This window comes from Tenrec ecaudatus, chromosome 8 (genome assembly GCF_050624435.1).
Source record: "Tenrec ecaudatus isolate mTenEca1 chromosome 8, mTenEca1.hap1, whole genome shotgun sequence".
NCBI classification, from domain to species: domain Eukaryota; kingdom Metazoa; phylum Chordata; class Mammalia; order Afrosoricida; family Tenrecidae; genus Tenrec; species Tenrec ecaudatus.
In genome coordinates this window covers 146,419,883-146,444,321 of record NC_134537.1, presented here as the reverse complement: position 1 = coordinate 146,444,321, position 24,439 = coordinate 146,419,883, and the positions used below count along the sequence as shown (strand labels likewise).

Below are 24,439 nucleotides of genomic sequence, written 5' to 3'. Positions count from 1 at the left end.
CTGTGGAGAGGACACGACTCTACTTGCTGAAAAGGAAGAGTGGAAGCAGTTGCTGATGGATATCAAAGATTTCGGCATAAATTATACCTCCACAGAAAGTGAACAAAATTCCTCACAACTCGAACAATAAGCAACATTATGATAAATGGGGGAAATATTGACGTTACCAAGGATTTTATTTGTTCTTCACTCAAAGCCCACAGACACAGCGTTCAAGAAGTCAAATAACCTATTGCATTGGGCAAATCTGCCGCACAGGACCCCTTGAAAGAGTTAACTAGCAAAGCCGTCGCTTTGAGAAGTAAGGTACACACCTGACCCCAGCCACAGTGTTTTCCATCACCTGATACACGTTCAGAGGCTGCACCATGAACAAGAAAGCTGAAGGATCGATGCCCTTGAAATACGGTGTTGGCCACGAATCTGAAATACACCATAGCCTGCCAGAACTAAGACATCAGTTTTGACTGAAGTCCAGCCTGAATGCTCCTTGAAACTGTGACTCCATCTCACTTACTTTGGACCTGTCGTTAAGAGAGACCAGACCCTGGAGAAGGACACCGTGCTTGGGAAAGCAGAGGATCAATGAAGAAAAGGAAGACGCTCGGTGAGCTAGATTGGCACCGTGGCTCCTGCAACAATGGACCAGGCTGAGTTTCTGTTTCCTACATGGGGTCACTGTGAGTCGGAACAAAGTCAGCAGCGTCTAACAAGGATAGTCCTGTGCAGAAGAGCCCTTCAGGAAGACAGATGCTTTTACCACACTTAGCGTCGAACCGAAAGGTTGAAAGTAGGTGTCCACGTGGAGGCCCCTTAGAAAGCCTGTTGATGTTTTTTGGTTTTTGTTTTGTGTTTTAATCGGCTACCAAAAACCCTATGGGCACAACTACCCTGGCATGTAGGTAACCTGGGCTTACCAGGAGCCGAAGTCCACTTGATGGCATCTGGTCTTGTTTGACTTGGTTGGGTGTTTAACTTTTATAGAAATAGCATTCTGGTATGGAGCAAACAGAGACCCAAGCGAAGCAAAAGATATCGTCTCCTTGAAGGGAGTCAGAACTTTAAAAGCAAAGAAAGGGATCACCATTTTAAAATAGGATGGCCAGAGAAGGCCTCCCTGGCAAGGTGACCTCTGAGAAGGAACTGGCAGGAAGGAAGGTCACCGGTCACATGTACAGCTGGGGAAGGTGGGCCACGGTACATGTAAAGACCTGCGTGGGGACACTGCCTCCGGTTCTGAAGGAGCTTCCGGGCGTCGTTGTGCTCAGAGCAAGTCGGGAAGGGGACAATGAACCTAGATGGGGAACTGGGCCTGGTGGGCCTGGTAAGGGGGTTAGCCTTTCCTCAGAGTGAGAGGGGAGGCCTTTCGGGCTTTGAGCAGAATGGCAGATGCGATGATGTTAAGCGTGGAGCTTCGCCGCAGCTCTTGACAGATGGAGAATGGATGGAGAATGCGCTGAATGCAGGGAGGGCCAGAGCGAGGATGACGAGCTCAGGACAGAAATCCAGGCGGGAGGTGGCGGTGGCTCAGACCAGAGTGGCCGTGAAGAAGGTGGTCAGAGGGGTCGGACTCTGGAGGCAATTCACAGTTTGTCATTCGGGGAAGGTCGACCTCACAGAAGGGCTGTGAGTTGGAAGCAAAGGAGCTCTCTGTAGGTCCAGGGCCCTGGCTGCAGTTTAAGGCTGGCTGTGAGGCACGGGAGGAGCCTCGTGGCGCAGTGGGTATGCATTGGGCTGCGATCCGCAAGGTCAGTGGTTCAAAACCACGCACCTTTCCAAGGGAGAAACATGGGACTTTCTACTTCGGGAGAGAGCTCAGTCTCAGAATCCCCCAGGGGCAGTTCTCTTTGTCCTATAGGGTCGCTATGAGTCGACTCGGTGGCAGTGAGAGAGAGTGAGGCTCGGAGGAGGTGGGAGAAGTAGGGCCTTCAGAGATAAGCCAAGGACTACTTCCACCCTAGCTCTACCATTTCCCGCCTTCACGGCCTTGAGCAAGCAAGCCACCCCCCCAACCCCACCCCTGAGCGTCTGTCTCCGGCTCTGTAAAATGAGGCCTCACACAGGGGAAGCGGTTTCCAGGGGGGCTGGCAACCTGCAGGGCCCACGACATGCACCTCCTCTCTGCTCTTCTCCGTTGGGCCACTGGTTAAAGCAGGCTCTGTACAAAGGATGGGGCCCGGGCTCAGGGGATTGACCCAGCAGAGATGGGGGTGTGGAAAGTAATTGGGCACTACCTCAAGCCCATTGATGAGCAGACAGGGTGTTGGCATCACGCAGTGTCTGCCTTCTTAATGAGCTGGAAGCAGCCTGCGTCACTGGTGCTTGGGGGGCAGAGGGTAGGCAGGCCCTGGCGTGCTCTTCCCGGGCATGGGCTGCATCCTGTGCAGGCAGCATGGGCCGCTCATCTACTTCCGTTCTTCCCCAGAGGTCCACTCCCCTGGTACCAGGCTTGGCCTCTGACACTGACCACCTCAGGCTAGGGGTCCAGCTTTAGCAGAGACCCCCATCCTCCCTCTCCACCCAGCTGCAGGCCTCTGCAACATCCTTTGTGACCCTCCAGACTGGGGTGTGACCCCACACAGCAGGACCTCATCAGCAGGCTCCCTGTGCCTGCAGGCCAGGCTGGGCTCCCGACACATGGTGCTCAGTCTCCCTGCCTGTCCCAGGGCTGCTTCCGCTGAGCTCTGGTGCACACTCAACTCTCCAGCACCCATTCGGTGGCCCTGGCCCTGGCTTCCCTTAGAAAACCCTGGAGCTGAAATCTGGGCATCCAGGGTCTGCACCACAGTAGGATGGTGTGACTGGGGATCTAAGTAGGGCTTCCACCCAGAAGGCTTGGGGGGCAGGGTGATTGGCCAATCCTATCTGTGTCCGAGTTTATCTGTGATCCGGTACATGAGACACTACTGAATAAAGGCTCCAAAGGACTGGGGCCAGGAATCGGGTAGCAGGATAGCCTAGACACCAAGGTAGATTCATAAAGGAGGTGAGAATTGAACTGAAGAAGAAATGAATCACTTGTATTAATTTTTAAATAAATCACTTGTATTAATTTTTTTGCCATCTAATCTATCTCAACTCGTAAGTGAACCCATAGGAAAATGTAGAACTGTCTCTGTGGGCTGCCGAGGCTGTACATCTTTTTAAATTATTTTATTGGGGGCTCTTACAGCTCTCATCACAATCCATCCATACATCCATTGTGTGAGGCACTTTTGTAAATATGTTGCCATCATCATTTTCAAAATATTTTCTTTCTACATGAGCCTTGAGCCCTTTGTATCAGCCCCTCATTTTTTCCCTCCCTCTCCCACCCTCCCTCCCTCAAGGACCCTTGATAAATACATCTTCCGCTGTCTCCCTTCACCCACTTTTATGGTGTTCATCCCCCTGGCAGGGGGAGGGGGGTTACATGTGATCAGTTCCCCCTTTCTCCCCATACCATCCCCCTGCTCTCTTGGTATTGCTACTCTCATGATTGGTCCTGAGGGGAAGGCTATATGCCTTCACAAGAGCAGACAACCCCTCATCTCCTGAGGAGCAGCTGATGGGTTCGAACTACCGGCTCTGCCGTTAGCCCATCAACACTGGACCCAAGTCCTCCCTTTCCCTCTCACCATCACCCAGTGAGTCCTGATGTTGCCTGGCACAGAGGACTTGAAGGACTTAGGAACTGGGCCTGACCCTTACTGGAAAGTGCTACAAGAGACGGGCCGTGGAGAGGGACCGTTGGACCTGGCCTGGGAACGTTGATGTCATGGTCATGCTTTCCGAGTGAGCAGCGCAGAGTGAGCCACAGTGCTCTCTTGGAAAACCCGCCCAAGGCGAGATGACATGCACAGAGCCAGAGTGCTCAGGAGACGGAGCTGTGTGGTGTGAGCTGTCTGGGCAGAAGCTGAGGGAGAGGTCAGCCAGAGAGTGTCCTTCAGCGCAGCCCATGTGGGAAGATCTCCAAAGGCCCCCCACAAGGACGCACAGCAAGAAGAGTCTGCATTGGTGCTGCTGACAACGCAGAGGGCCCCTCAGACAGCTTCCAGTCTCAGTCTCTGCCAGCCCTCGTCCTCCCAGCCCCGCTCCCTGGCCACTCTGGGAAAGCCGGAGGCAGCAGCTAGTGCTTGGGGAGGAAGCAAAGTCAAGGGCATGTCCATAGAGCACAGGCTCCTCTCCCCGTGACAGGCCAGAACTGGGGGTGGAGCTTTGGCTAGCAGATAAGGTTCCCATCAAAGATTGGACTGGGCTTAGAACAGCATAGCCTCAGGTCACTTTTTAAGAGGTATCCTTGCCAACTGCTAGGCCTGTGGCCACAGGCAGGTTACTGAGCTCTCTCTGTGCCTGTGTTGAATGAAAGCGCCCTTCTCCTAGGTTTGATGGGAGGCTTACATGAACCAACTGGTCCATGGGAAAGCCCCAGACTGGATCTGGCCCCAAGTAAACCCAAACTCGTTGCTGTCAAGTTCATTCCGACACTTGGTGACCCATGGGTCACCAACTAGACCGCCCCCACTGGGGTTTCTGGGGCGTCATCTTCACAGAGCAAGATGCCAGGTCTTTCTTTCGTGGTTCCTCTGAGTGGGCTTAAACTGCCAACCTTTGCGTTCCTTGTTGCTAGTTTCCATTGAGTTCATTCCAACCGCCCTGTGTGCAGAGTAAAACTGTCTCCTGGGGAGCCTGGTGGTGGCGCAGTGATGCATCCAGCTGTGATTCACACAGTCAGCAACTCGAAACCACCAGCATCTCCTGGGGAGAAAGACTGGTCTTTCTACTCCCGTCAACAGTCACAGTCTCGGGAACCCAGGTCGCTGTGAGCCAGCATCGAGTCCACGACAGTGAGTTTGGTCTTAAGACTGTGCCATTGCGAAAGCAGAGCCCTGGTGGTGCAGTGGGTAATGCATTGGGATGCTAACTGCAAGGTCAGCCATTCGAACCCCGCAGCTGCTCTATGAGAGAAAGTTGAGGATTTTCTACTCCTGAAAAATGTTAGTGGGGCAGTCCCATCCTGCCCTGTAGGGTAGAGATGAGTCGGGTAATTTGGTTTGGTTAGGTTGATTTAGTTTGGTTTGGCCTTTCCAGGAGGGGAAGGGGTTTAGAATCCCCATCCTTTCGCTAGTCATTGAGCACTAAAAGTCAAGGAAGACCCATTTGTGTCACCCCATGGACCTGGTCACACAGCATGGACTCAGTCAGTGCTTCCAGTAGGGAAAGTCTTAGCAATAACCCCCATTAGAGTCGTTGCCGCCACACTAGTAATAAAAATAGACTCAGTGCCCAAAAAGGGACCCGGAAAAGCTGTTGGAGCTGCCCGAGTGGTCTGGAAGGGACGTGAAACAAAACCATGCCCACTGCTGTCTGGCCAATGCCCACTCATGGCAACCTTCTAGGAGAGAGTCGGACTGGCCCCTCCCTCCCCCCACACCCCTGGTTTCCAGTGCTGCCATCTCTGCAGAAGCAGACAGACACGCTTTTCTTCCTTAGAGAGGCCGCGAGGTTTGAACTGCCGACCTCATGACTAGCTGCCAGGTGTCTAGCCATTGCATCTCCAGGGCTCCTTTGAAAGGAAGTAGTGGGAGGAAAGGAAATATGTTTGCTGCTGGTGCCCCGCTGAGCCCAGTCTGTTTGCTACACCAATTCCACAGCCATCACTTCACGGCTCTACCCTGAGAGCAGAGCATTGCCGAGTAGTGGGTGAGGCCAAAGCAGCCCTTCCTGAGGTCCAGAGGCTGAGGAAGGAGCAGGGGTCCGAGTGACCGCAGGTGGCAGTACCCCTTTGGGAAGCATGATGTGCTGAAGGCTTGTGTGCACACATGCTAGCACGCACACTCGCCCACAGCCCTCTGTCTGGGTGCAGAGCTGCTGAGTAAGCCCAGTGGGGCACCTGCAGCGTGCCCAGCCTGAGGCAGGCTCTGGAGAGCCGGAGGGGAGGAGGATCAATGCTCGCCCTTCCAGGAGCTTGTGGGGTAGAAAGCAAAGATTACTGAATGGCAGACGAATGAGGTCGAGGCACCGATGGAAGAGTTCAGGGATACTGCAGGCTCAGCGGAAGGGACCAAGCCCAGCTCCGGGACTTTTTAACCGCACATCTTATGTGTGCGCGCGCACACCCACACACAGTAAAAGGTGTCTGACCTCTAAATTCACCAGTGGAAGAGAGAAATTGGTGGCTGCATTAGCCGTCCAAACGGGTTCCTAGAAGGACATACCTCCTCCATCCACCAACCTTTTCCCCAATTCCAAAACGAATCATCCATCCGATGGTCTTTTCTGCTTCCATTGCCACATAGGCCTCACAGACCATATGCACAGTTACGGGGTCGATGAAGGCAGGAACTGCTTACCAGCTGGGTTCAGGGAAAACTCTGCAGTGGGGAGCCAGAGCTGGTCTCCACCCCTCGTCCCAGCTGCCCTGCTTGGACAAGGGCTACAAAGCTCTTTTAGTTTCTCCTAGGAGCACCAACTCTACCAGCAACCCTCTTGCCTAAAGGTGCCCACCTTTTCGCTTCCTGAGCTGGGAGCCCCACCGCTCCATCTCAGGTTGATCCCCTGGCTCCGCCGCCTCCATTTCCATGTTATTTCTGTGTCACACTTCTCTGTCACCTAATTGAGGGGGTTCCGCTCAGGAATCTTGAGTCCAAAGTAAATGTTCATCTCCTGGCTCCTCTTTCTCCATCAAAGTGAGCTTCCCCTTCTGCCTCTGGGAGACCTTAACGGACCAGGATGGCAAAACTTAACTAATCCCCATGTTATGGTTCCATACACCTTGTTTGCATGGTCCAACCCCCATAAGGGAGCCTGCACCTAATTTACAGTATTAACAAGCTAGCCAATCCCCTTGTGGACCTAGACACTTCACACACACACACACACACACACACACACACACACACACACACACACACACACCCTCTGTCTTTTTCCTCAGAACCCGTTCTTCAGGGCATGTGATAGGGTTGTGCTCTTAAACTTAGATGAGACCACGTGGTTGCCTTTGAACTAAAGCAAAAAGCAGAGGTGTTCCACACAAGCGGAAGTTTCAAGCTGTAGTGCATAGATCCCCGAACCCACTGTCCTGTCCCAGTGACTGTCCATGCCCTGGGTCAGTGGTTCTGCAGAGAAGATGGCCATGCCTGCGCCTCTTCCAGTGTTGATGTCGCTGAGACATGGGAGTCTTCACCCGGCACAGCCTGCCTCCTCCAGCGGATGGAACCGTAATGAGGATGCCACTTCCGGGGCTCAAATAGGAAACAAACCAGAGATCCAAGCCAGGGGGCCCTTCTGCTGCTGCCAATCCCTTGCCTTAGAAATGCAAGAGCTGGAGACCCCCCCCCCCTGTATCACGACCCTGTGCCTCAGTGACACCCTGGTTGAAGAGGGAGCTAGGCCCTGCCTGACCTGACCCACGGAGCTGCTGGGAAGCAGGGGTCAGGGGGTGTTCCAGAAATCTTGGCATTAGGGATTGAGTCACCAGCATCCTGCCTTCATTTCCTTCCTCAGCCTGAGCTCTGGGGTCATGGCGAAGGTCAGCCCAGGGCAGAGTCAGACACAGAACAGATCCAGAGGGAGGGACCCCAGAGAGAACAGGGTGCTCTTCGCTGCCAGTGTCACAGGGCCAGAGGTCCCACGCTGCCCTGTGGGTGGAAGTGGCAGCATGGAAGCCAAGTATCCCTGCTTGGTTAATCTAAAAATAAACAGAAAAGCAACAAAAATCTATGTTTCAATTACTGCACACAAGCTGTTCAAACAGCCAGTTCGGCACTGGAGATGTGAACTTGACAACAGAGGCTGCCTCGTTTGCATGCTTGGGTGGTGATAAAACATGCCGCTTCTAAACAGACTGTCCTCTGGGCTGGGTGTTTTGGTTTTGGGGGGCTTTTTTAATTTTTTTGGTTGTTTTATTTTTAATTAAATTAAACCACAGGCCTAGCGCGAAGACCATGAAACTCAAGCAAATACATCACCGTAGGGTGCTGCCTCCCTAAGCAACCCTGCAAAAGAAGGCTGTGTGGTCTGAGACAAGCCCAAGCCTTGTTATGGAGAGGTCAGCTGGAAAACAGGAAGAAACCAGGGCTCAGTAGCCCGGCCCAGGGGCAAAAGGCTCTCCAAGTTGCCCTAAACCCATCCACAGAGTAATGTGGGCTTTTAGCTTCCCCAAAAATGCCACGAAGGTCTCGCTGGCCCCTCCATCTGTTGAAGAGATGTATTGCAGGGAAAGTGGGCAGAGGCAATTGCCGCTGCGGTTTCCATCCTCCCCTCTCCCGTGGCCCCTCACTCTGTGCTTGCCACCCAGTTCTCCCTCTAATGCACACTTCTCTCTCAGCCACCCCAACCTCTCCTGCCGGCCCTAACCCTTGTTGGCCCGCTCCCTCCCCTGAGCGCTGAATCCCTCATGGTTCTGTTTCATGACAATGTGCAGAAGGCAGGAACCACGGCTGGTTCCTGCTTGCCCACGGCATCTTGTACTGAGCTGAGCATCAAGGGGAAGAGAAGGTCAGTGGATTGGATGTGGTTGAAGGAGAAAAGGGCAGAACATGCATTCACCCAAGGGCACACTGAGGGATTTGCTTACGATGGACAAAGTGCGGTCTCTGGAAACCGGGGCCCAGAAGAGCACACAGGCTCCTGCTCCTGTTTCCGGAGGACAGATCCTTCCCTGGCAGGAGGCCCCCTGCTGCCCAAAGCCGCCCACCCCACCCCAGGTGGAAACAGCAAGCGGGTGTGTGCCGCCATGGGGAAGCTTCCACAAACCGTGCACTGGAGGGGCTGTCGGTTCTGACCTCGCTTGGCCAGGGATTTTCATGTCCCATGCCCTTGGAGCATTTCTGCCTCCATCCGCTCGGACACTAGATAGTTGGTGGAATATAAAGAGCAGTAGCGTGTCTCGTCTAAAGAAAGCAAGTTGGAAAAGCGTTTTTGGTTTGGGGTGTTTGTTTTTTGGCTTTCAGGGGTTTTTTTTGGGGGGGGGCGGGGCAGCCAAATAGAGAGCATCCATCTTTCTTCTTTGCAATTCTCCCCTCTGGGTCTGGCTCCAGGCGCCGAGTAGAAATAGTTAGTTCATCAGCCTGGGCCACTGAGGAACACCGGTCCCTGGGAAGCGGGTTGGTGAGTCCAGCAAGATTCGGAATCCCATGCGGCTGGGCCTCAGGAGAAGTGCAGGCCCCCTTGGAGGAAGAGCCTGGCTGGCTGCCTGGTGGAGGGGGATGCGATTGCAAATTTCATGGGGCTCAGGAGCTTGCTGCCTGTGTGGGTCACAGGACCGTGGGATGGGGGCTTGGGAGCTTCCGTTCTCATTGGAGCCCCCAAGAATGAGGAGCCAGAAGGCGTGAAGAGGGTCATTTGTAAAGATAGGGCCCTTCTAAGCAATCAAAGGGAACCTGCCACTGCCACTGAGGCAGGGATCCTGAAGTTTACGCCCACCACCCTTCACCCCTCTGTTTACGTTGATATTATGTTGCCAACTGTCGTTGCTAGTTATCTTTTTTATTCTTCATTATCACTGTGATCAAGATTGACTCCGGGAGCAATAGCACAAATGCCTAGCCCATTCGTCCCTGAGAAAAAAGTCGTTGAATCATGTGCGCTTTTTTGGAAGAATAGGGGGGAAAAAAACCACTACATCAAAGCCCCACTGTCAAGATTTCTCCAATCAATGGTGCAGGCGGGAAAGAAGCGAAATAGTAGGCCTGTTCCTTTAATTTCGCTGGTTGAAAACTGGCAACGGACGCTGCCTTTGCCAGGCAGAGAGATTGCTTTTTGAGACAGAAATCGTACCCAGAAAAGGAATCGGTGGTATTTTTCCCGAAACCTATCATCAGAAAAGCATTTTGAAACATTTGTCTTTTTAGGTCATGTATTAAGCCCTGTAATTATGGAATATAGCTTTTCCCAAAAATACATCTGCCCCCACGGGGCCCTGCGAGGACCCCGGTGCAGCAGAGAGCATGGCCGGAGAGTCGGGGTGCCCGGGTCCTAGGGCCGACCCTGGTCCTCCGCTCTGGACTGCACCTGCGCTGGGTGTCTCAGGCTTTGGTTCACATCTGAATCCTCAACGCGGTGCGTGCACACACCCGCCCCCACATCTTGTTAAAATGTAGATTGTGATTCAGGAGTGCTGGCCGAAACTGAGATCCCACCTTTCAGACGAGCACCCCCTGCCCCACCGCACTGGTGCCCGACCACACTTGGAGAAGGGAGGGCTTCCACCACGCCTGCCCCCACTGCCCCAGCCTGGATCCCTCCTCTCCAATTTCCTCATTCACAGAACGCATATCCTAACACTTCCCTGCCTACCCCACCATGACGTGTGAAAAGCAAGTAAGGTGATGACTTTGAACTGGGGTCCTCTGAACCATGGTTTGCATCGAGTGGGCTCCTATGTTTTTGACAGTAAATAACCACACCTTTCTTCCTAGTCTTAATCTGAACGTTTCACTGAAGCCTGGTGGGCATCCCAGCAACACCCAAGCCTCCCCTGACAGATGATGCCCGTGCATGGGTGCATCAACTGGAATTCAAACGTGGGGCCCCCCACGTGGAAAATGAGACTTCTACCATGCAGTCGCCGCTGCCTTCTCTATAGGAATGGCCACGGTTTGGTCTTTAATTCAGGGTCATTCTTCCTAGCCTGTCCTGGGGCCAGTCCCCAAACCCCACTGCTGGTCAGTGAGCTCTCAGGTAAGCTGGATTATGTTCCCTTCAAAGCCTGGCATGAGCTGACACCTGGACGAGGCCTGCTGGTTTCACCGGCATGGCCGGCTGCCAGGTCTGTGTCTTTAAAGACAATAAAGGCCCCGTTAGGAAACTAGATGCCACCTGGGGCCTGAGGAGTGGAAGATCAGAGGGCAGAGGTCACTGATTTGCTTTCTTGTGTGGATTTGTCCCATCCTTGACCCTTCTCCCTCCAGCATGGGTGGCCTCTGGAAGCTGCCGGGCTGAGGCCACCAGGCAGTCGTGGAGCACACTGGCTGCTAGGATATTGCCACCTGATAAGTGGGACTGGAGGTGTGCAGAAACCAGGACCTGATGGTGAATGGGCCATTGGGGGCTGCATGGAACTCTGCCAGGGAGGGATGCTTTCAGAGTCCAAATGGAATGAAGCAACATAGTTCTCTTGGGGCCTCGATATTTTAAGGAGGAACTAACGAGAAGAGCCCGTTTTCAGCTGCTTGTCCTACAAAGGTGGACGGGTGTGTAGGGGGGGACCCCTGGACACCCAGCACCTCTGTTGTTTCCAGGTTGCTCCATGGGATTCCAACCCTCCTCTGGACCCCTTCCCTGCCAGACACTCTGTGTCCACATTGGAGATGCTCAGCTTTACCACCTGCAGAGCACGTAGCCCTCCGTGTGGGTGAGCGAGGGGCCTGGGCGTGGCGTGACACCGCAGGCGCCACACTCAGTGAAGCCCCAGTGCTGGCGCCCCCTTAAATCTCCAGACAGCACCCCCATCCTCTTGTCTGGCTGTTCTGGCTGGCTCCCATCAGCCACAGTGGTGGTGGCCACAGAGGGAGAGGCACGCACGTGAGGATGAGGATGGAGCACTCCGGCCCACGGTGGGGCCTGTGAGCTTGCCAGAGGAGGCCTGCAGTCTCAGCCAGAATCTATTCTTCTGAGTCCGTGGGAGGACAGCAGGAACGGACTTATTGGGGGTTAGACTTGCCCCAGAAACCAGGGAGGCCTACCTGTGGGGCATCCCCGGCATCTCCAGAAAGACCCTGAGAGGTCCTAGGTGTTGCGGATGCCAAGATGGGTGTGCCAGCTGCTGTGTACCCCTGCCTTGCTCTCTGCTCCCGGAGAAAGGAGGCAGGGGAGAGAAGGGAAACCATAAAGACAGGAACGACATGCTCCAATCGACTGGGCAGCACGTCTCCCCCAAATGAGGCAATCATGCATTTTCTGATCAGGGACCCTCAGGCTGCCCCTCATTTCTCAGCCAGCCGCCTCAGCACCAGAGTTGGGGTGGGGGGGCGGGCAGCATGCGCCCCTTCCCTTCCTGTGGATTAATCACGCCTTAGGGGCCCTCGCCGCCAGCCGCCCACTCCTCCTGCAGGCCTGAATGATAAGAACAGGGAAGGGTCATTAACCACCTGTGATCCTGTGTACATGGCGCGTGCACAGCGCATGCTAATGCGTGCCGACCATGACCAGCATCCAGAGCGGGTAGACGGACTCAGAGCCACGGGAGTCCCTGCCCTGAAGTCCACGCCTTGCACAGCCGGCCTGGCCCATGAGCCCTGCAGACGGCCGAGGCCTGGTGCCTGAACACCGCCCCCTGGGATGCAGCGCTGCATGTACAACACAAACACGTTATGGCTTGCAGCAACTCTTAATTAGCGACCCCATGAATTATTCTCGTGGAGAGAATTCCAGGCAGATCCGCACAGCAGGACTGCCGGTCTGTTATCCAGGAAGGGGCCAGGGGGCAGGGTGCCTCTGCCAGCCAGTGAGACATTAGAGACACATGCTCTGGAGGTGCTGGGGCTCCCCTGCAGACCAGCCTCAGGCCTGGGCTCCCTCACAGGAGTAAGCCAGAGAGCCGCTCTGTGGCAAGGCCCAGCAGAGGTGACCTTCCTGCAGCCCCCGTCTCCCAGTGACCCCGGGTTAAAGAGCACCCTGCAAGACCCAGCCACCCAGCACAGGGGCAACACCTGCAACTGGGCCCCTCACCGGCTCAGGGATTTGATCCCCAGCGGTCCTAGGGCAGAGGGCCTATTCATCCCCACTTTCCAGATGAGTAGCCTGAGTCCCAGAGATGTTTGACTCTGAGTTCCCGGAGCTGTCGGGGTGGCACCAAAGCTCACACATTGCGTCTGTCATCTCTTGCTTTACTGCCTGCTCCTTCAGCATCACCTCCTGGGCTGGGCGGAGCCCCAGCGCAGCCGCCAGGGCTCTGAGCTTGGAAACCAGAGGGCACAGTGTCAGCACAAACAGTTGGGCATAACGCATGCCAAACAGGAGGCAGGGAGCAGGCCCCTTTGCAGAGAGCTCCCGGGCTAAACCCTCTAAACCTCACCTGGGCTATAGGACCAGCAAGCTGCTGCCCAGCTAGGGAGCAGCTGGGGTTGGGGACTCTCTGCGACCTTGGGCATCCTCGGGCCCAGCGCAGCAGAGGGTTCCAGGGTGTACAGTTGTCCCTGGAGGGGAGGGGCACCACACAGGGTGGACTAAGCAGTTCCAGACTTGTTCTTTTCTGGTTCCAACGTGGAGACAGAAAACCTTTACATTTCCTAGTCACATCTTCTGTCATTGCAGAGGTAGCTCCACCACAAGATAGAAAATGGAAAACCAAGAAAAGGTGGCTAGCTCCCAAGGCTTGGAATCACATTCCAGAAGCATCCCTTCTGGCTGCTGCTGTCAGAGGCGGCGGCAAATCTGAGAAAGGGGAGGTTGAGGCACAGAATGGAAGCCCAGGCCTTGTTTTGTGTGTGGCCATCAGGAGCGGAGTGGAAAAAGAGGGGTCAGGAGGTTAGACTTCCCAGGGCAGACCATGCTGAAAGGTCCCGAAGCTGTTTTGTCTTTTGAATTTGCTTTTGTTTTTAATTATAGTTTGCTTATCTAGCTATCCGCTCCCTGAGACCTAAGAGGGATTCTGGGTCAGATTCTGGGCCCCTTGCATGCCTGACAGCTGAGCTGAGGTTTGTCCCCAGTGCAGGCCTGACCGCCTGGGGAGCCTACACCACAACCTTCAGCAGCTGGGGAAGCAGCAGAAAGAGTACCCTCCCTGCCCCCACGCCCACCCCTTGCTGCAGTCTCCTGCAGCCCGGCAACAAGAAGGACGGAAGACGCTTTTCCCGGGGTAATGGTAGAATCCCACTCTTCTCAGGGATCACGCAAACAGCTGGGGGTTTTCCCAGACTTGTGCCACCAGGGGTCCGTGCCCTGGGGGGTTGGGGGTGGCCGGTGCAGCAGCGGTGCCTCTGAACTTGGGCAGGATCATGCAGTGTCTGTTGGCAGGAAGCTTCCACACAGATGTGCCGGTCCCTGGGCTTCGCGTTTGTTCTCATCTGAGGAGCAGCTCCCCGGAGAGAGGGGTGCATGGGCGTGGGAAGGCTGGGCCCGAGTCCAGCGCCGTGTGCTCCGGGAGGCAGGACTCTGTATTCGGCAGTTGGGAGGAGGGTCTGAGGTCATGGAGTGGTGGCCACGGAGTAAGCCGTGCAGCCGTGAGACTCAGTCAGCCACAACCAGCTCGTCCCTCCGCTGGGACGGGTCTGCCCACCTCACCCTGCGTCCCTGGCTCTGCTTCAAGGGTAGTACCCTGGAGGCATGCTCGGACCCCTGAGGCCAGAGCCCACCTGTGCTCGTAAAATGTTCTTCTGGGGCATCCTTTCAGACCTAAGGTCTCCATCCCGAGCCTCAGTCTGACTGGTCACACCCGAGAACACGAGACCTCGCAAACACTGAGTCCCCTTCATCCGTGCACGTGGAAGTGAAACAGGTGCGGCCCCTCTGACCCCAGACAGCGGGTTCCCTGGTTAAGCACTCAGCAGCTGCTAAATGAAAGGTCGACAATTCAGAAATCCGGCCAGCAGAAAGATGTGGCCGTCCGCTTCTGGAAAGATGGCAGCCCTGCAGGCCCTGGAAGGCATTGCTACTCCATCCTGCAGGGTTTCTATGAGTCAAAATCCACCATGGCCACGTGTCGCAGACCTGCACTGCTCCTGCGGGCTCCCTTCCCACTCCGTCCCGCCCTCCCTCCCTTGGTGGAGGCTTCGCCTGCCAGGAAAAGGTGCCCACTGGACAAGGAAGCATGGCTCTGACTTCTGCCTGTGGTTGCTTGGCGCGCCCCATCGGGGCCTCCATCCACTGACATTTCCCCGTGCCCCCCCAACCCCCACTGTGGCGCACGCATACCCGCACAGAGCCCTTTCTGTGCTCCGCAGGAAATGCTTCAGTTGCCACCTTGGGAGCTGGCGCTCTGCCATCTCCCTCAGGGCACCCCGTGCCACACTCTCTCTTTCTGTCTGAAGGGGCAATTAAAGTGAGGAATGGAAGCTGAGCCCAACCCCTTGCCTGCAAAGAGCTGACCTTTCTTATGAATACACTTCATGAGACTGAAACCAGATGGTGTGGTCTCAGCGGCTTTAGTCTCCCCCGGCCCCCCCCTCCCGCTTTTCAGGGAGGTTGACAAGGTGATGGGGGTAGGGGTGGCAGGAAGGACAGGCTGGGGGACCTGGGGCTTTTCTTGTAGGCAGTGGAGCTGTGGAACCATGTGGAACAGTGGAGGTGGGTTGTGGGTCGGCAGGAGGGCACTGAGAGGGTTTGCTAGCACCAGGGCTGGCTGGATTGAGGAACTAGAGCCTCCAAGTTGTTCCCTGGCAGCTCTGGGCACGCCTTGGGCAGACAGAACCCCACCTCCCTCTCCCTCTCCCACCTCTATCCTCACCGGATAGAAGGAGGTCATTCCCTTGCAATATGTGAGGTTGATGTATTTTAAGACTGTAGAGACTGGCTTAGTGGATTTACTAGTCAGGCGAGTGGAGGCTGTACTTTTTCCAACTGCGCTGGCCCAGGGCTGCCGAGTCCGTCCTGCCTCATGGTGACCCTCGGCAAAACAAAAGGAAACCCTGCCGGGTCCTGTGCCATCCTCACCATGCGTGTTCTCCTGGAGCCCCTCGCTGCAGCCAGTGTGTCCATCCGTCTCATTGAGGGTTTTCTTCTTTTTGCCGAGCCTCTACTTTACCGAGCGTGCCGTCCTTCTCCAGGGACTTCGCCCTCTTGAAACCATGGCCAAAGTCCATGAGACAAAGTCTTGCCATCTCCCTTCTAAGGGGCATCCTGGCTGTCCGACTCCCGAGACAGATTTGTTTGTTCTCCCGATAGCTCGCGGAATGCTCATTACTTGTCACCACCGTCATTCAGAGGCATCAAGTCTGCATTGTTCAACTTTTCATGCCTATAAACCATTTGAATATTGTGTGGCTTGAGTCAGGTGCACCTGAGTCTTCAAAGTAAGAGCTTTGCTCTTCCACACCTTTCAGGAGGGCTTGGGCAGCAGACGTGGCCATTGCGATACGTGGTCTGATTTCCTGACTGCTGCTTTCAGGGGCATTGATTGTGGATCCCAGTGAAAGGAAGTCAGTAACAACTTCAGTGTGTTCTGAGCCTCTCACAGGGGTGGCTTATTTGTCCTGCTGTGGGGAGGCTGGTCTTTGTGTTGAGGTGTCCGCCATTCACACTGAAGGCCGCGGTCTTTGATCTTCATCGGTAAATGCCAGCCCTCCTCCTCTGCACAGTAAGCAAGCGACGGAGCATCTGCTACACGGTGCAGATCACGGAAACCTCCTCCGCCCTGATGCTACGCTCTTCTGCATAAAGCCAGGCTGCTCGGATCATTTGCCCACTATTCAGACTGACTTGGCACGTGGAAGGGCACAACCCTGCCATGCCCCTTTCCTGACTTGAAGCCGCTCAGCATGCCTCGCAATCTGTATACATGCAGGTTCCATCGTGTAAGCACAACGTTTGGTTTTTATTAAATCATTTTATTGGAGGCTCATACAACTCTTCTCATAATCCATACATATATCCATTGTGTCAAGCACATTTGTACATTGGTTGCCATCATCATTATCCAAACAGTTGCTTTCTGCTTGAGCTCCTCATTTCCCCTCCCTCCTCACTCCCCCTCCCTCATGAACCCTTGATAATTTACAAATTATTATTACTTTGTCATGCCTTACACTGTCCAATGTCTCCCTTCACCCACTTTTCTGTTGTCCATCTCCCAGGGAGGAGGTTATATGTAGATTCTTATAAAAGGTTCCCCCTTTCCAACCCATTCTCCCTCTACCTTCCCAGTATCGTCATTCACCACTGGTCCTGAAGGGATCATTTGTCCTGGATTCCCTGTGTTTCCAGTTCCTATCTGTACCAGTGTACATCCTCTGGTCTAGCCGGATTTGTAAGGTAGAATTGGGATCATGATAGTGGTGGAGGAGGAAAACATTTAAGAACTAGACGATGTTTCATCGTCTGTAAGCACAATGTTAAATGTTCTGGAATTCCATTCTTCGGGAGGTTACCCCTCATTTCTTATGCTTTCTCTACTTCCCGCTACAATCCATCTGGTATCAATAAGGCTAGAATCCTTCATTCTAGAATCCACCTTGAATATCTGTCCCTTCCCTGTTTTTAAATCTTTTTCTTGCGTCCGACATTAATGATATTGTGCAATCATTTCCACCTTGTGTTGGGTCACCCTTCTTTGGAATGGGCACAAGTATGGATCTCTTCCAGTCAGCTGGCCAGGTCGCTGTCTTCCAAATCTCGACATTGACATAAATGTCTGAATAATTCCAGCCTTGCATCCATTTGCTGGAACCTCTCAATCGGTATTCTCTCAGTTCCTGGAGCCTTGTTTTCCACAATAGCTTTAGTGCACTGTAGGCGTTAATACCACAGGTTTCCCAGTACATGCCACCCCTTGGAAGAGCTGAACATCGGCCCTTTCTTTTTGGTACCGTGACTGTGTACTCCTCCCACATCCTTTGATGTCTCATTCAATAACGTGCCCATAAAAGCTTAAATCTTGCAAATCAGGGCTTGCATTTTCTTTCATCTCTTTCAGCTTGAAAAATTATGAGCTGTACTCTCATAGCAAGGAAGCCACCAGTCTGAATCCCTTAACAATAAAGATTTGTTCCCCGGTCGTGTTAAATTCAATGCACATGGGACAGCCCTCTTCCCTTGGCTAGCTGCACCCTCTGGACAATGTGGCCTCTCAGGTTGATCCACCTGGTGAAGAGAACTGGGGCAGTCATCAAAGTGTTTGTAGAGGGTGGGCCACACCTGGAAGTGCCACTGTCACTTCTACCCCATTTGTCGGCCAATGTCCAGTCACATGACCCCAACATGACTGCTGGGGAGGCTGCAAGGGAGGCCTGCGTGGTGTCCAGAAAGAGGATGTGATGTGGGGAACACTTGGCCCCGTCTCTGGCACACCAGGACCCTTCCAGGGAAGCCGTGCCTCCTGTGACCCAAGATAACCAACAAGTTACGTTGAGTGGACTCCAGCCTGCCATACCCCCTATGTTTCAGAATAGAACTGTGCTCCGGAGGACTTTCAGGGGCTGATTGTTCAGAATCAGATCACCAGTCCTTTCTTCCATGGCACCTCTGGGTGGGATTAAAGCAATAGTCAATAGTCAAGGGCTTACCTGTGTCCCCGCAGGAAGTGATCATGAGCAATTTGCCCCATAAGGTGACTCTTGGGAGAACAGAAGATGGGCGCTGAGGTCTGGTCAGCCCCTAACCTGCAGGGAGTCCCCTGGCAGAGCCACCCTGGGTGGCTCCAGGTGTAGCTAATGAGGACGGCATTCCATCCCCTTGCACTGGGGCCCGACTAAGGCAGCCTCTCCTGCATCTTTCCACTCCTCCTAACTGTGGATCACACGGAGCCCGGCTGGGCAGAGAGCCAGGCAAGTCACGGTGATACTGAGCAGCGAAATGCAATCCTCCATGATTCAGAAGGCCTTTCAGAACATGGCTCCTCTCTGTCGCCATGACAACACCAAAGGGCCTTCTATTCCCATATCCAGGAAAGCCACTTGGAAGATGGTTGTGGTTAACAATGGCCAGGGGCACTGGGGTCTGAAGGACAGAGACTTGGGCCACTTTGTAGTTCTCTGGCCTTGGGGATCATTCATTCTAATGAGCTATTTATACCATCCAATGGGGTTGTTGTGGGGGATCTTTCATACCAGGAGCAGTGGGTTTCAGTTGAGCTGCTGAGTTCAAGGTCACCAGTTCGAGCCCACTAGTGATTCCTTAGGAAGAAGATCGAGACTATCTACTCCTGTAAAGATTTATAGTCTCTGAAACAGTCAAGAACAATTCTACTCTGCCCTCTGGGGTTGCTGTGAGTCAGAATTGACTCAATGGCAGTGGGGTTTGGTTTGGTTTTACCAACTCAAAGTGCCATGACTGTGAAGATCTAATGTGATTCATGCCAAGGGCTTATTGCCCATAAAGTGATTCCATAGGCCTGGCTGGCGTTCCTGTATCAACCGCTTAAAGAGACAGTGTCTGAAGGTTTTTGCACAGTCGGGACTGAGGGGTGGGACATACGATCCCAGCCTAATTACAACACGTGCCTCTATGTGAAGTTGCAGAGCGAGGTACATCAAACAACACGCGTCAGTCACTTTGGTGTAGCTGTGACGGGGTTGGCATCCCGTCTACCACGCGGTCATGCCTCCCTCCTGTGTGAACAGGAGCTGGCAGTGCACGCTTGGTGGACTCGCTGTGACTAGGAACCACACTGACGTTCGTTCGAGCGCCCTGTACTGAGCCCAGAGCCGTGTTTCGTGGGTGCTGGCTGTGGGTCACCCTCCTTCAGCCCCAGCAGAGCTGCTGTCTCCCTAAACAATGCTCCTCTCCGCTTTGTGCCGGCAGGTGCGGGCTCTGTTCCCCTGGAAGAGGCAGCCGCCATCCACCGAGATGTCCCGGCACCACAGCCGTTTTGAACGAGATTACCGGCTGGGCTGGGACCGCCGAGAGTGGAGCGCCAACGGCACGCATGCAACAACCAGCATCTGCAGCGCCACCGCGGGGGCCGGGGCGGCCACCGCCAGCAGCCTCAGCGCACGGACCGGCCTCCTGCCTCTGCCCGTGGTGCCCTCGCGGCTGCCCACGCCGGCCACGGCGCCCGCACCCTGCACCACCGGCAGCAGTGAGGCCATCACCAGCCTCGTGGCCAGCTCTGCCTCCGCCGTCACCACCAAGGTAAGACCGTGTCCCCTGTGGCCTCCCCTCCCGCCTAGCCGCACACACTCCGCCTTCTCCATCAGTGCTGGTGTCCCTGAAGCTGGGCCTGGTCCCCGGTGCGAGGGTTAGTCGGGGTTTCCTTTTGCAGTGAATATCCCGTTGTGACTGGCTTGTAGGGACAAACCCCAGGTGACCCTATGCTGGGCCGATGAAATGCTATGTACTGAGTGGGGGCACAGTGAAGCCCCCCTCCCCACCCGCAGATAGCAATCTAAGTTCCCAAAGTAGGTGACTTTGGAAAGCTTGGGCCCCAGGTGTTCACGGTGATAAGTTTTCAAGGAGATAAAGTAGGAGCATCAAAGAAATACACAGGGCACCTCCCGCGTCTCAGCCATGCGCCCCTGCGCTAAGAACTCTGGTCTCCACTGCCTCCCCACATCCTCGAGGCCAGTGCTGGCCACCTTCTCCCCACGCGTCTCCCTCGCCGTGTGGCCATGCAGACACGGGCGCTCTGAGTTCACTCGTAAGGGTTCTGGATGCTGGGACCGGTCCATGCGGACCCAGGACGAGCCCCTGCCGTCAGCTTTAAAGGGGGCTCCGCCCTGTGTCTCCTTGTCTCTGGGGGACGCAGGGGTTACAGCCTCAGAAGGGGTCTTGAGAACTAGACCGAACGTGGATGTCAGTGTTGCCATGATGCTTACCTGGCTCGGGGCACGGCCTGGGCCTCCCCCAGGGTAGCCTGCTCCCCAAGGCATGGGGAGGAGGCCAGCGAACAGAGGGCCGCCGTGCCCACACCCCGTCCTTTGCCACCCATTCACAGCCGCCCCCGAGCCTTCCCACGGCAGGGGGGCTGCTGCTCGTCTTTTCTTTGCTGCTAGTATAAAAGTTCCCGGCCAAGTGAAAGGCGGGGGGAGCCCCGGCCCCGGCGATTGTGAGGCATCTGGTGTCGGACAGCCACACTCCAGGTGTGCCGCCTTTGTCTCTGTGGCTTTCAAATCCCCCTTTCAGCCCCGCTGCCCATTAATAACCGCCAGTGCTGCCAGCAGCAGCACCGGCAGACGCCCGGCACAATGGAGCTATTTGAGGACGGCTGGGCGCGCGCTGACATCTTGCTGCAGCGCCGTCTTGATTTTATTTTCCTGTTAGGAAAACACCGCCCCGCCGAGGCGGGGAGGGAAGGAATGTTGGACGGGGCGGTGGGGGAGCAGAGTTTGGGAGTTCGTTGGGCACACAGCCCCCCTGACAAGCCAGACACAGTGGACGGCGGGTGCCAGCCCCCAGGACGGCTCCTGACTTGTGACCTCTGGCCGGTGGAGGCAGCCGGCTGGCCCCGCTGCCCACATCTGGCGCCACTCAGCAAGGCCAGCTGTTGGCCAGATGGAGAACGGCAGCCTCTCCCGCTCATTGCTGGGGCCACCAGGTGGGAGGGAGAAGCTGGACCCCGGAGGTTCACTTGATGGGTTCTTCCCAGCCAAGGACGGATGCCTTGTTAGCAATGGCACCCGCTGCTCCCCGGGGGAGGGGCGGGCACTCGGGTGCTGCCAAGCTAGCGGGGTGGAGAGGCCTCCCGAGGTGCGCCCCACCCACGGCGCGACTCCGCTCCAAAACCGCTCCACACTCCACTGGCCAGCCTCCAAGCCACAGCCGCGGGGAGGAACGGAGGCCAGGCTGGAGAGAAAACAAGAGCCTGGCCTGAGCTGGGTGGCAGGGCGGAGGGGCGGGCCTGAAGTGTATGCCCACGAGGATGGTCCACCACTCTGCATGTGACAACAGACGGACTGAATTCCATTTTCCCTCCGTAAACAGCCCCAACGCAGTTCCTTACGTGCAAGGACTTGTTGGATAGAACAAGGCGCATATTACCCCGTGGATTCTCACAGGCCCTGGAGACACCTGAGGGTCCCACCTGAGGGTCCAGGGGCAGGGGAGGGCAGCCGCCCTCAACAGTTTCCTTTGGGATTTCAGCACCATCCCCGCCACCAGTTACCACGTGGTCAGTTCCAACTTGAGGAGACCCCGTGTGTTTCAGACCAGAACTCTGCCCCGCAGGGTTCTCAATGGCTGTCATCTTTCCAAAGCAGATCACCAGGCCTTTGCTCCTAGGCACCTCCCTCCGCAGGACCTCAAGCCCACAGCCTTTCTATTGATAGTGAACACGTTAACTATTTGCCTCTGATCAGGGTACACTAGTAAATGGGGACGGTGGTGGCTTTCTGCCATTCTGGCTGGCTTCTGCCCACCCAGACGTCTGCCCTGCTCTTCGTGTAACCCCACACCAGTAGCCTACCCTGTGGTTTCCCCAGTCACGAAAAATAAAGAGGTTGGGCGGTGTGGAAAGGTGGGGGGTGGAGACTGTATTTATTTGAGAAACTGAGGTCTGGCTGTTGCCCTCAGGGAGTTCAGGGCCAGTGTAATGAATCTGTGGCTGGACAGTGTGACCCAAGGACCCAAGAATGTCTCTCCTGGTGCAGCTATTGGCAGAGGCAGGTCTGGGATGTGTAAAGAATAGAGCAAGACTCTGAGCCAAGCAGCCCCAGCATACACCCCATGCTTATACTTGCTAGCTGAGTGGCGTGGACCAGTGACCGCACCTCTCTGGACCTCCCTTCTCTGAAATAGAGACAGATGGTAGTACCTGCCTGCCAGTATTGACCTGAGATTGTTTGCCTGCAAGAAAGCATAAAGAGCAGAGTCTGACACCTGCTGAGTCCCAGGTAGGGGCTGTGTCACCACCACCACCATCGTTGTTGCCCATGAACCTTGCCTTAGAAGAAATGGTGCACTGTGCCAGTCTCACAGAGAGGAAGAGTGTGACGGTAAGAGGCAGGAGCCAGGCCTCAAGTAGGCGAGGGAAAGAAATGTTTCTGCGTGCTTGGTTGGGGCTGACCATGAGCTGGCCACTCGGAGCAGGTCAGCATTGGAGGGAGGAGGGTGCGGCAAGTATCACCATGGGCTTGAAAACCGGGTGATCGAGTGAAGGGGGCTTCAAACGGTTTTCAGGTAGGCAGTCTCCTCCTCAAGAAAAGCCCATTGTGTAAAGGGGACCACAACTCCACCCCTGCAGAAGGACGGAAGGCCAGTGAGACAGCCACAGAGAAGCCAGGAGCAGGCTGCGTGTTCTATTTCATATTGTTCCTGCTGCCCTGTGGGTGGTAGCAGCTGGGCCTACCGCCATGCTGGAGCAGAGCCGCCATGAGGATTCAAAAGGCGAGCCCCCCTGCTCCTACCTCCCGGAAGGTGATTCTCAGGGCAAGCATCAGCATCCACAGGCTTCAGTGTTTCACTGGGCTGAGCAGGCAGCAGGGCAAACATCACCAGCTCCGCAGCTTCACCAATCCTCCATGCCAGGCCACCACCACCGGGGTAGAGACAGCTGCTCTCCCAGCTCCACCCTGTGCTGGGCCTGCCTTCTGCCAAAGCATGTGGGGACAGTCCCAGTTCCCCCAGGGTGGACAAGGCTGGCTGGGCTCCCAGTGGCTGGTTTAGTGAAGTGATCACAATCCTTTCTGTCACTGGTGCCTTCAGGCAAACGTTGGTTTTTTGTTGTTGTCTGTGGCCTGGAGAATTCTCGCATGTTTTTTAGGAAAGACCATTTGGGCAAACGTAGACTTCCGGGCCAGTGTGCTGCCAAGAGGTCCTAGCAGGCTGCTTCCCCCACCCCTCCCAACACACAGCTCTCTGCTCAGGCCACTGCACTGCTCCCCTGGGGCCTAGATCAGCTTGTGAACCCCCAGGGCACAGGTTCCCAGAGCCCAGAGAAGCAGAAAGGCCAGGCAATCGTTTCGGCATTTTGTAGGTCAGATTCCTCACCATATCAAAGTCCATGGAAAGCAAGAGACTTCGGTGAGGTGACTTAGCGAGCTAGGAACCGAACCAGCCTGGACCAGCAGCTCCCTTCCCCACCCCACACTGCCTGGCATATTGCCGTCACCACGGTGACCCTGATAGTGGCTTCGTTACGCTGATTTCTCCCATCTTCTCATCCACCTAGCTGACAACAGACCCAAGTTTCAAGGAAGAAAGTCAACATGTGCACCCCTTGTCTGACATGTTGAAAAGTTCAGGCTAAAGATTATGGTGACACACAATGTCCCAGCCGAGGAGAACTTGGGTCCCTGAGTTACATGGAACTGGGTGTGAATTCCTAGGAGGGCCGCCTGCAAACTAAGTACCTGTCTGAGCCTGCCATGCTCTTGTTGACAAGTTGATGGCGATCATAACAGTGCTTTCCTCGTTGGGTTGTTGTGAAGATTAGATCAATCAATGCAGGTGGAGAGAGTGAAGATTGGTAGCTGCCAAGGGGTAAAACCAAACCAAAAAAATCCCCCAATCCCCACACACTCACTGCCATTGAGTCAATGCAAACTCATAGCGACCCTATAGGATAGGCTAGAACTGCCCCTTATGGGTTGCTGAGACTGTAACCATTTAAGGGAGTGGAAAGCCCCATCTTTCTCCCACAAAGTGGCTGGTAGTTTTGAACTGTTGACCTTGGGGATCTCAGTCCAACATGTAACCAGTACTCCTCCGGGGCTCCTGGCCAAGCAGTAAGCTTGCAACACAAGTTCACTTATAAAGTGAAGCCAGAGATGGGGCAAACCAAGTCTGCATGTGTTTGGGGGAAAGCCGGTCAGTCCCCTGGATGACAGGTGTTGATTGATGAAGGAAGGCTCACGGAACTGTCCCCTGGGCTGACTGACAGGGCGTGAGATGACGCTAAGCATGAGACAGCACCTCATCCCTGCCT

The 24,439-nt window shown here is 55.0% G+C and overlaps 1 protein-coding gene across 2 annotated transcripts in view; it reads left to right on the top strand.

The window, feature by feature from the left end:
- The window catches only part of KLHL29 (kelch like family member 29), a 387,365-nt gene that overhangs the window by 188,887 nt on the left and 174,039 nt on the right, over positions 1-24,439 (top strand). For both annotated transcript variants that reach the window (XM_075557057.1, XM_075557058.1), the window contains exon 3: positions 19,381-19,710. In XM_075557057.1, coding sequence (XP_075413172.1) covers positions 19,426-19,710 — 285 coding nt within the window. In that variant the 5' untranslated portion in view covers positions 19,381-19,425. The remainder of the gene's footprint in view (positions 1-19,380; positions 19,711-24,439) is intronic.